The 12922-nt window shown below is 39.6% G+C and overlaps 1 protein-coding gene across 5 annotated transcripts in view; it reads left to right on the plus strand.

The window, feature by feature from the left end:
- Positions 1 to 12922, plus strand: part of Dnah11 (dynein axonemal heavy chain 11) — a 290461-nt gene that overhangs the window by 102990 nt on the left and 174549 nt on the right. For all 5 annotated transcript variants that reach the window (XM_076920922.1, XM_076920924.1, XM_076920923.1 and 2 more), the window contains exon 31: positions 10885 to 11016. In XM_076920922.1, the coding sequence (XP_076777037.1) occupies positions 10885 to 11016 (132 nt within the window). The remainder of the gene's footprint in view (positions 1 to 10884; positions 11017 to 12922) is intronic.

The following is a 12922-nucleotide window of genomic DNA, read 5'->3' on the forward strand; positions in this document are numbered from 1 at the left end:
GTACTATGGCATTAGATGAAAATACACACATACAAGTACACACATACATAGCAACACACACACATAGGCCTTGCCTTGTCAGAATCTTTGGAATAAGACAAATCTGATAGATTTGATTCCTTAGATTTCAATGTTACTTGGCAACAGTGGTTGATTGTATGTATGTTTGTTGCTTGCTTGTTTTGCTGCTGTTGTTTGGAGGATTGAGACCCTGGAGAAAGCTTCTTCTGCCCTTATTACTGAGCCATGTGGAGCATCAAAAAAGGAATAGGAGCATTTTACACCTGAAAAAAATTTACTGTGGTGTGCTTAGACTTCACCCAGAGAAGTGTGAATACAATTATGACAAAAGCTTGGTTTTCAGTCCTTAGCAGTTGTGATGGTTTGTATACACTCAGCCCAGGGAGTGGCACTGGTATAAAGTGTGGCCTTGTTGGAGTAAGTGTTTCACTGTAGGTGTGAGATTTAAGACCCCCCATCCTAGCTGCCTGGAAGTCAGTATTCTGCTAGCAGCCTTCAGATGAAGATGTAGCACTCTTGGCACCATGTCTGCCTGTCTGCTTCCATGTTCCTATCTTGATGATAATGGACTGAACCTCTGAACCTGTAAGCCAGCCTCAGTTAAATGTTGAACTTTATAAGAGTTGCCTTGGTCATGGTATCTGTTCACAGCAGTAAACCCTAACTAAGATAGAAGTATTCTATCATATCTATATTCCATAAGTTCTTGATCCATTCTATCAACTGGTATTTGTATTTCTACCTCAAAGCTTCACACTGCCTTTGCGTTCTTGAACAAAGTTTTTACCTGGACATGTATTCTCATTTCTTCTGGGTGAATACATAGAAGCAAAATTTCTTGGTAATCAGGGTGTATATTTATTTATTTTTATTTATTTATTTTCACTGAACACCATTTTGATTTTATTACATCTAAAGCCATGAATTCAGGGACTCTCTGGTGAATGTACTTCAGATTTCATGTCTCAGCATCCAGAATCAATCTCCTATTTACTGCCAACAAAGGCAAAGGCTGGGAACCATGTCATAGACACGGCATCCCCAACAATAAGGGCAGATAGCTGTAGCAAACATGATTGTCTTGGGCTGCCTTATGGCCATGAGCATTTGAAGCAGCTCAGGACACAGTTGAAAAAAAATCTCTCCACCACAGCATCACCCAGGGGATCACAGCACTCTTTTGGGGCAGGGTACACCTCTACAGTCAAGTTGCTCAGATTGGCCATACATTGCAGAAGGTCCTTCAGCACAGGTGTGGAGAAGTCGTTATAGTAGAAATTAGTACTGTTGAGCTGTGAGCACTGGCTCAGGGCTGGCAAGAGGACTTTGAGCTGAGAGTCCTTCATCCTGCAGTGCTCAAACTGCAGACTCTGCAGAGTTTCAGATACATTCTCTAGGAGAATTCGAAGACTCTTGAAACATGACTCAGAAAACACTACAGTATTGAAGTGCAGTTGTTTCAGTTGATAGAGGCTCTGACCCTTTGACATGGTTCCAGGTCTGACATCAAGAGTTGGAAGAAAGACATAGACAAAGACTCCAAGGGGATCTTCAGGCATCTGAACAAAATTTTCATGTTGTCATTGGGGATGTAGGAACCATTCAAATAGAGACTCTGGAGATGGTTGAGTTTAGAGAACTGAGAAAAGAATTCCGCAGAACACTTCTTTACATCTGTCACTGTATCCACAACATTATATTGGAAATCGATCTCATTTAGATGGTATTTCACAATATTACTCATCTCGTCAAGGTAATATGGATAGAAACATAGGCAAGGCAGGATCTCATAGGTGCATAATTCCAATTTGTCAATATAGCTTTTGTGGAAAATGTTTATCACCTCACTGATAATCTCCATGGGGTTATATGGGCAGTCAATTTGATGTAGTTTGAATTTGATAATATTTCTCATTTGGCCAAGGAAATGTGGAAAGAAATATAGGAAAGACAGTATCTCGTGTGTGCATATTTCCAATCCCTCAATATAGGTTGGCTGGAAAATGTCTAAGACCTCCTTGATAATTTCCAGGGAGATGAGAAAAATCTTCATCTTCTGACAGATTAGCTGCAAAGAGTCACTGCTCTTCTGGGCCCACTGGAGTAAGCATTTTTGGGCTTCTTCCAAAGAGTAGAAGAGGCCCAGGTTAGTGACCACCTGCAGTCATTGCGTCAGTGCATAGGTAGGAAGACTTTCTGGGCCTTGCTTCTTTCTCAAAGTATCTGGTGAGCACACGCCATCTTCTCTTCCAGCCCATGCACCCCAGAAATCCTGATGCACATCTCTCAAGTCCAACACTTGTAGCTTCCTCCTTCAGTGCCTCCAGTGCCAGCTGCTCGAGTGTGGGAGGGTTGTAGGTGCACATCCTAATAGATATTCAGTCAGAAGGAACCTGGATGCTGATAAGGCTAGCCCAGCAAGCAAGAAGCCTCCTTATGGATATAAATTTCTTAAGTGATGTGGACACCGGCTACAGGGCTCCAATTCCCAGCACGAACAGGCAGCAATTCCAAGGCTCAGAAATCTCCAGGGTGTATATTTAAATATTAGAGATGCTGACCGAGTTCCTTATTGTTGCACAACCTTTGACTGTTGATGGCGCTCAGGGAGTTTAGATGTTTCCTCTACTTCCACGTTTTCATTTTGCCATTCTCCATAGCTGCAGCCATTCCAGGGCTATCAATAAATATCTCAGTATACCTTGAACTTGAATTTCTCTAACATCTGAAGACCGTTGAATCTGTATTAATTAGTATTAATTAGTATTCTGTCTTACATTATGGTGTCACTCAATTTTTTTAAACATCTGGATGGCTTGCCCTTTTCCTGTTAACTCCAAGAATTTTTATCTATTGAGGATATAAATCCTTTGTCAGAAGATGATGAATTACACATTTTCTTCTGTCACCCAGCTCTGCTGCTAGCCCCATAAATTGCTTGTTTTAATGGGCATTGTTGTGAATAGAATCTTGTGATTTTTTGATGTCATATACCACATCTTTTCTTGTTTCCATTGAACTGACTTCCCACCTTGGTCTAAAGAAAAAGTCAGTTTGTTCTCTCTCTCTCTCTCTCTCTCTCTCTCTCTCTCTCTCTCTCTCTCTCTCTCTCCTCTCTCTCTCTGTATGTGTGTGTGTGTGAGAGAGAGAGAGAGAGAGAGCTATTTTATTTTTATTTATTTTTATGTCTTTATGACAAAACCATGGTCATAATTATTGTAACATTATAATAAACATTGAAGTCAAGTTTCATAAATCATTTGTTTTCCCTTTCAAAATTGTTTACACTACTCTAAAAATTTAAAGTATAAATTGTTATTACCACTATGTTTATTCTCAGGGGAATATTTTTAGTCTAATTAAATTTTTACTAGACTAACCATGGCAAACGGAAAGTTTGGGATAGTAGTTCTTATAACAAAAGATCATATCACTGCCCCCACAGTTAGATGATCTCTGTTTCCTCTCTGCAGTGTCTTTGCAACTTATTACATAATAGTCTTGTGCATTTCTCACTACATTATTGTATTTTGATATTTTAATTCCATTTTATTTACTGATACATTTTTGAACTTTAACTTCAGTATTTATGACTAATCATTAAAATATATTGGATGAAAAAAATATTTACTTTGTATCCTAGGAGTTTGCAAAACTTACCTTCTATGTTTACTACTTTGTGGTTTGTGAAGTATGGACTCTGTAGGGTTTGCTGTGTATACAAACATGTCCAACTTAAGCAATGGCAGTTTTATATTGAATCTTCTGTTCTTTTACTTGCTCTGTATTTCCTTTTCTTGAGCTTATTGCATTGGCTAGGACCATTAATACAGTGCTGAGGTACCTAGACCTCCTTGATTTATGAACAACTCAGGGCAGAACACTTTAATGTGTCTCTGTTAAGTCTGAACTAACTTGTTTTTTTTAAGCCATCCTTTGTTGTGTGTCTTTTTCTGGGAAAATGGAAACAAATGCTCAGTTACCCCAGACAGGAACAGTTTCAGCCACGTCTAGCTTGGTGAGCCAATGTTTGTTGGGGTTACCAGGTACATGGGGGGTACTTCTAAGAGCATGGGTGACTCCCAAACAGCTGCCCCACATCAGGGTGTATAACAGCTCTCAAACTCTGAATTCCTTGAGTTCCTGTCCATCTTGTAGGTACCTCCATCAAAGAGTCTCTTCTTCCTTGCCATTATTAGCTTCTTGTGTAACCTAGAAGGAGACTGTAGATCTTCTAACTTTCTGAGCTTGATTAATCTTGTGCTTAATTAGCTTCTTATTGAGCTTTTAGAGTGTCTGTTTTCCTGTTGGGAGGGGATGTTTCGATTCAGAGGAGCCCCAGCAGCTGCACAGAAGAGAAATCTCTTCACCAAGTAGAGAAGAATGTTTTCCATCACAGATAGAAAATTTCTTATCTTGAAAAGGCATTGAACCTTTTTCTGGTCCTCTGAGATAACCATTTAATTTATCTTCTGATCTGCTGCTGTGAACTTTATATCTTTATTTTTTGTTAAAGATTCAGCTTGGGTCCTTATAATGTGCTAAGCATGCCCTCTACAGTGAGCAACACCCACAATCCTGTGGAAAATTTTGAATGTTAATCCAGTTTTTGCATTCTTATATTATTAACTTTAGTTAGTTGTACTGTACTATCCTTGTTAAAAATTGTCTCTGTTTGTTAACATTTTATTAATGAATTCTGCCTTTGTTTTTCACCATTATTTGCCAATGGTTCTTATTTAAATGTTTTGTTTTTGAGAATTTTGATTATGTATACAATGAGATACAATGTCTGACCTCCATTGTCTCTCCCCCCCCCCAACTTCTCCTGATTTCCTCAACTCGTCTCTTCCCAAATTTCATGTCCAAACTTCCCATTTGTGCAATAGGATAGAGTTATCCACTATAGCATGGGCGTAAGGCCACACCCTCAATACAAAATGATACCTCCTATCTCCAGTATCTGTCCACTGCCAATAGTTCCTCAGAAAGGGGTGGGTACTGAAAATCAACTACCTATTCATGCCAGATGTTGACAAGATATAATCCTGTGTAGGTTACTGCTATAAGTTCATTATTGCAATAGTGATGTCACGTCTTGTGTAGGTAACTATAGCAACCATGAGTTCACTATTGTAATAGTGATGTCATATCTTGTGTAGGTAACTATAGCAGTTAAGGATTCATTATTGTAATAGTGATGTCATGTCTTGTGTAGGTAACTGATATGAGTCATTATTGTAATAATGATGTCATGTCTTGTGTAGGTAACTATAGCACCCATGATTTCATTATTGCAATAGTGATATCATGTCTTGTGTAGGTAACTATAGTAGTCATGATTTCATTATTGCAATAGTGATATCATGTCTTGTGTAGGTAACTATAGTAGTCATGATTTCATTATTGCCATAGTGACATCATGTCTTGTGTAGGTAACTATAGTAGTCATGATTTCATTATTGCCATAGTGACATCATGTCTTGTGTAGGTAACTATAGCACCTATGAGTTCATTATTGCTTCCTGTGGCATGAACATAGCCTTTCTAGGTGGCCAACCCCTAACTTCACTAAAATATAAATCTTCATTTTTTAGGTGTTAGCACAAATGTTCTTTCCTCCAAAATGCCTTTCCAAACCCTGTATTAGGCAAGGACCTGTTTTTGTGTGCTATGAGAGTACTGTAAACATATTCTAATTATTAACCTGCTTTCCTCTTTGGCATATGGGCTTGTGAACAGTAAGTCCATGTGTGAGTTATAAGAGTGAGTGGAATGGAAAGTTCTGGTGCATTGTGTCATTCATCTTCTCGTTTCTTTCTTCTTTCCTCTCTATAGCACTTGCTTTCTGAGTACCTCTTTGTACTGGCCAGTGTGCTTGCTGGGTGGGGGAATACAATACAGAGTGAGACACATGTGGGCCTGGAGCCTTTAGACCTCATGGCTAAAGGAAAGGAGAGAAAGAAAGCACCAATAGCTGATAAACAGCAGCCGATAAAATTTTTTTCAAGTTCCATAAAATGGGATTCTAGGGAATGTTTGCCAGGAAAGGCCTAGAAGACCGTATGACGGAGAAGGCCAAACTGAGAAGGTAAACAACCACAAAAAGTCTCAGGGAAGATAAGCCTTGGTATATAGAGCCACAGCTGTGGCCTTGAAGCAGCCATGACAGGGAACACAGAGAAGTGCAGTGTGGCTGGAGCAGAGGATGATGGGAGGAGTAAGGGCGTGGGCAAGCACTCTGCTTTGCAGACAGCATGGCTTTTACACTTAGGCTACTTACTGCCAGATATTCTCCATTCTCACCGTCTTCTCAGAGCCAGGATGCAGTATGAAAACAGCCACTTAGGGCAACTGTCCTTGACCCAGTAGAAAGCCAGACAACACTCCTGAGTCAGGGGCGAGAAGAAGCATGCATTTATGAGAAGGTATGTTATTTTGAAAGGCTTCCATAGGCTATTTTCTATGTCATCCACCCATAAACATGGGTGTAATTATAGTGTGACCATTCTGTAATTGCTACCTGGAGCCACTTCCCGAATTCTAGACATTTTATGGCTGTTGTTATGGTTACAGAATCTCATTACTTCTGAGAGGATATCATTGGGGAAATCTTAATCTCTAGAGACTATGAGTGCAACACACAATGCTGTGCACAGAACACTGGCAAGGCATCATCTTAATCATCGCGCCTTTGACTGAACTTCTGTGAGAAATGAATGAGTAATGTAGAAATCACAGGTCGTTCGGAGGCTTAGACAACTAAGTGCATGAGAAACACTAGAAATTATAAATGCGCTCAGGTACAGGAGGCATAAGGTATTGTTACTGTCATAGTAAACTGGTTAGACAAATTCTGCTGATAGTGTAACATCTGACACTGTGGGATTTGGATATCTTGGCCCAAATAAGGAAATATCCAAACCAAAAACCTCTTTTCTACTCAGCATACATACACATGCACACGTACACACACACAGGTTACCTATACATACCGTATGTATGTATGTATGTATGTATGTATGTATGTAATTTAAGCTTTCAGTAAAGGTCTCTACAGGTGCTTATAATTGTTTTCTGTGCTGCAGTCCTGTATCTGCTTGACTCACACTCTTGACAGCTCTTCAGTGGCTCAGGGGACAAAATGCTGACTAAGCAGACGATGTCCTTGCCTTCTTGGAGGCTGACATCTAGGAAGTGATGAATTCTGAGCGTATCATACACAAAAGAATGGTCACATCTGCTCTTGGTGAAATTGAAGGTTTGTTGTAAGATAATAAGTAGGTGAGTGAGTATTGTCACTGGTACTTATTCTCTGACATCCTCAGGGTGTCAGACTCTGTCTCATGTAGGTTGAGTCTTATCCTTGATGACTGAATGTGATGAGGATATTTTCACGTTACAAGTTGGTGAATTTGTGTCTGTGCAGGTGTTTGGCTCATGTTTGAGTCAGAATACTTGGGGTTTTTTGTTTGTTTTGTTTTGTTTGTTTTGCTGGTGTGTAGGAACTACAGTATTGGGGTATTAATTCTTTATCAGATACACGGTTTCCAAATATTTTCTCCAATTTCACATGTGTTTTTATCTTCTTTATGTTTTTATCTTTTTTATCTTCTGCTGTACAGAAACTTTTCACTTTGGTGTAATCCCACTTTTTCCCCCTTTTGTTGCTCGTGGTTTTGGTTTCAAATCCTAAGACTCATTGTCAAGAGTTCTTCTCGTAGAAAGCATCCATTCAGTATGCGTTGAAATTAGTGTTAAGTGGGAAGGCCCAGTTTGATTTCTGTTTTGCATTGTGAAGATGGGTTTTGTGTTTCCCAGGTTGGCCTTGAACTCACAGTTCCTGAGGGTGACCTTGAACTGCTCCTTCTACCAAAGTCTCCCATGTACTGAGATCACAGGCACATTCTCACATCTGCCTTCAGTGGCCCCGCACCGTTGGTTGAAGATGCTATTCTTTCTCCAAGCATATTTTTGTTTCTGTACTGCAAGCTAGCTGGAAATTTCAGTTCCATTCTGTTAATTACTGCAGTCTTCTGATATAATTTGACTCAGACATATGAACTCTCTCTTCTCTCCCTTTTTGCTTAAGATTACTTTAGCTATTCAGGGTCATTTGTGGTTTCCTATATATTTCAAGTTTTCTTTTTATTTCTGAAAGTGCTATTGGTTTGTGTTGATGTAGATCACATTTAATTTATAAATTTCTTTGAGTAGTTTGAATATTTAAGAAATATGAGTTGTTTCAACCCGTGAGCCTGGGATACATTTACATTTACTTGTGTCTTTTAAAATTTTCTTTCAATGATGCTTTGTACTTCTTAACAATCAGATTTTTTTTTTTTACTTCCTTGGCTATTTCTACAAAGGAAATAAAATCGTTTTGATGTGTTATTTGCACTCCACTTTTTATTGCAACTTTATTCACAACAGCCAATATACATAAATGACTTTATTGTTGATAGATGAAAAAACCCATCATACAGATAGATACACATATGCAGAATGAGATACAAATAGAATATCATGCCACTTAAGTAACATGGATGAATCTGAAATATATCATGTCCAGTGAAATGCAGCAGACACAGAAATAAGTATATATTACCCCATGGACATGAAGAACCCTTAAAACATCAAACTCATGGGGAGAGAATAATTAATATAAATGAATACATTCTGAAGCCCTCATAAACAACACAGGCAACTACAACTGGTACTGTTGGTATCAGTGGATTGCACCATTGAGACGTGCTGAGAGGGTGGATCTCAAGTCATCTTGCCAAACCACAGTAAGCAGCCACCATGAGGAGAATGGTTGATCAGCTGTGGAAATCACACTGCATTAGACACACAGGCAGAACTACTATGGTGTACAGTAAGTAATTTTTTATTTGTCAATCTTCCCTCAGTCTGGGGAGAAGCAGTAGACTTCTGTGTAGGATGGTGAGCCAGCTCAGTGGGTAAGGATATATGCCACCAGAGCAGATACAAGTTCTGTTGTCTAATTTACATATTATACTTTTATTTTGTAATACTAAGAAATGAACCCAGGGCCACATACATGTTAGGAAAGTACTCTACTGCTGCCCTGTATCCCCCAGTCTTCTTTTGAGTTTCAGGCAGTTGCTCAGGCTAGATTGAACTGACTCTGTAGCCCAGGCTTCCCTTGAACTATGCTTTTCCTATCAGCTTTCTGATCAACTGGGTTTATGAGCCTGAGCCACAAGGCCCAGCACATATTTTTATTTCTCTGAGCAAATAGGTCTATTTTGTTTGACTACAGTTATCTCTGGAAAACTTCCTGCAAGGCCATAATTCCTCAGACTTAGTGGTAGCCAGGTCAGGGGGTATGAGGATACTCCATGAAGTCACACTGTGAGATCCAAATCCCTGCTCCCATAACTGGCGATGCAGTTCACAGATCTGTGCTACAATTTCCTGGTCGGTAAGGTAGGGTATTAATAGACTGTTGTAAAGTGGGCATATTCTTGTTATTGTTGAGTTCGTTGCCCCTGTGGTGTGATCAGAAAACTTGTTTTTCCTTGGAGCATGGGGAGGTAGAGAATGGGGTTGGGGTGGGGGATTACAATAAAGTCTAATAATCTGATAATGGGGCAATGTCCTTGGTCAGTGCTCAGAAAACCTATGTTCTGCTTTTGTGTAAGTTTTGGGTATGAAGGTATCGTGCTGCTGCTGTGTGTATGAAAGCCTCACCATGCTGCCTTTCTTCTCCCTCTTCTTACTGAGTCCAGCTGCACAGTAACCTCGGGGCCACACTGGGATTTAGTACTTGTTTAGGCTTCTCTGCAGACTGCTCACCAGGTCTGGGGGCTTCCACCAACTTGGTGCTCACTTCCTGTTCACACTGTCGTGCTCTGATGATTTTTAACAGACAGGGCTCCGCAGAGCTGAAGAAGACGGGGGACCATATTGTTATGTATCATGGCATGTATCATTAAGGCAGGGCTTGTGCTTTTTTTCCCTTTTGCAAATAAGCTCTAAGTAAAGAAGAAACTAAAGAAGGAAGCCTTTTGTGGGAATAACCACATGAGAAAAAACCAACCAACCAACCAACCAACCAAATACACAGCACCTGAGAGACTGTCTTTCCACGCTTTCTGGCCACACTTTAACCTCCGGAACTATGTTATTTCTGATGCAGTTCTCATGTGTGTGCATGGAGATCATTTCACAACAGAATGAGCACCCTGCCAACTGTAATGCTGCCTGTTCTATCCACATAGCACAGCAGGGTTGGCGTTCCTGTTATTCTATTTCTTTACTTCCATTCAAGAAGAGAAGTGCTTTGAAAATATTTATCTAGGAGATGAATGAGCCTGAGCAAGACCAGTAATATAAGTAAAAAGAATGGGCCAAAGTAGGATGCTTAGGTATGAGCATTTTCTCATTAATCATCACGATAAATTATTTTAAAAAATTAATATGCTCACTGTTGGTCAGTTTTTTTCCTAAAGAATGAAATTGCCACTTAGCGCTTATACCTTTAAAAACATTAGTTTTAGCTCTTAGATCTTGTAGTTCTGAATGAAAGTTGTGAGCTGGGTCACCATTAGGGTACATTATGCAATGTAGGCAGAAAGTCCTGCTTCTGCCCTTACTGTGGCATCACTGAAGGACAGCCTTGTCACCACTGTGTCCTGGCTAGTTCCTGAAAGTGAGGGGCAGCATGTTTGTCTCTCCCTAGGTGTTTTGAAGATCAGCTGAGATAACAAGTTTGGGGTCATTTTATAATGAAAGCATTTTTTTTTTTTTTTTTTTTTTTTTTTTACAAATATTGACCAGTTAGTCTCTGTATTGACACCTACTGTTTCTTTTATATTTTTTTGAAAATACTTTTAGATATCACAGCTAAACACACTGATCACACTTCTTCTGGGAGAACTCTCACCCGGAGACAGGCAGAAAGTCATGACCATCTGCACCATTGATGTCCACGCCAGAGATGTGGTAGCAAAACTGATTTCTCAGAAGGCAAGTGTGCTGCTGTGTTCTGAAAGTGGTATTTATTGTCGGGGTGGCTTTAAGAAATTCATTGTTTTTCAGAAGTTTCTGTTAGTGCTGGGAGGTTGTTTGGGGTGCATTAGGTTTGATAGTGGCGTAATGGCCAACGGTTTGCCAAATTAGAGTCTAAAAGTTAATGAAGAAGCAAGGACCATGGGAGGGAACTACATTTTTTACAACCTTGTCTTCTGGCTTCTGTGCATATCCATCTGCCTTGTGGCTCTTACCTCTGAGATGTACACTGTCAACAACTATAACACTTAGTGCCATTTTAACCATCTAAAGGGTAAGGTTAAGGAGCTAGCCCAGTGGGCAAAGTTCCTGCCAGGAATGCTTTAGGACCTTTGTTCAGATCCCCAGACTCCACAGAAAGCAGGGAATAGTAGCACAGTCCCTGTAATCCCAGGGGAGGCAGAGGCAAAAGAATCACTGAAAACTCTCATGCCAGCAGGTCTGGATACAGTAGTGATGAGGATTTGTCTCAAAAATGGTGGAAGACAGGACTACTGCTGACGGTCACCCTCTGACCGCTACACCTGTGCTGTGGCGTGTAGTGCCTGCACTCACTCTCACTCTCTCTCTCTCTCTCTCTCTCTCTCTCACACACACACACACATACACACACACCACGTATTATATATACACACAAAAATGCACACATACACAGTATTTACTACACAAACACACACTGCAGACATACTCTATACATACACACACTATACATATACTACACACATATACACACATATCTACTGTACATATACTGCACACAGATATACTACACACACATATATACTACCAACACTGACACACACACTACATGCACACAAATACATACAAACATATGTACTACACATACTCATACATACACTGCATACACACAAACATATACATACGTATATGCTACTCACATACATATACTACACACACACACACACACACAAACCCATCTCTGTGTAATGTTAATTTATTTTCTCCTGAAGAAATCAGTGTTGGTCACAATTCTAGAGTGCTTTGGCCAACACCTGTTAGTACTGTTCATGGCTAAATAATATGTCTGGTTAAGAAATTATTTTCTAATGTTTTCACTAAATTGATGACTTTTTTTTTTACCACCTATATATTTTAAACACCCACGTGTCTCTTAGGAGCCAGCAGTATTTAATGAGAAAGAAATGTTTTCAGTCTTCATTTCCTTAATTGTACACTTACTTTCTAGTGTTAGAAACATGCTTGTTTGATTCCTGAACAACATTGCTGGTAGGACCCTACACCCAATAACACCATAGACTTTCAGGTGGGAAGAAATTATCCTGAAATGACAATTTCCTTTTTCAAAATGGAAATAAAAATAAAACTCATACAAACACAAAATCAAAACAAAGACCAATAAGACCAAAAAAAAAAAAAAAAAAAAAAAAAAAAAAAAAAAAAAAAAAAAAAAAAAAAAAAAAAAAACCAAACAAAAACCAAACAAAAACAAAAAACAAAAACAAAAAAAAAACCCCAAAAAACAAAAAAAAAAAAAACAAAGCTGGAGTTGAGTGGGTAGGAACATTGAGGGAGGTACTGGGAGGAGTTGGGGAGAATGTCTTTGTTACTTTTTTTATTGCTGTTCATCATGATAGAAGCAGGGCCTGAAGTAGGTAGGCTTGAGTCACCATCTTGATCTATAAGTGAGAGGGAGGGAAGGGGAAGGAGGGAGGGAGGGAAAGAGAGAAAGAGAGAAAGAGAGAGAGAGAGAGAGAGAGGGGGGGAGGGAGAGGGAGGGAGAGGGAGGGAGGTGGGGAGACAGAGACACATAGAAAGAGACAGAGACATAGCAAGACACAGACAGAGAGGGATAGACAAAGAGACACAGAACATGAATGAACTA

Source organism: Arvicanthis niloticus, chromosome 23 (assembly GCF_011762505.2).
Source record: "Arvicanthis niloticus isolate mArvNil1 chromosome 23, mArvNil1.pat.X, whole genome shotgun sequence".
Lineage (NCBI taxonomy): Eukaryota > Metazoa > Chordata > Mammalia > Rodentia > Muridae > Arvicanthis > Arvicanthis niloticus.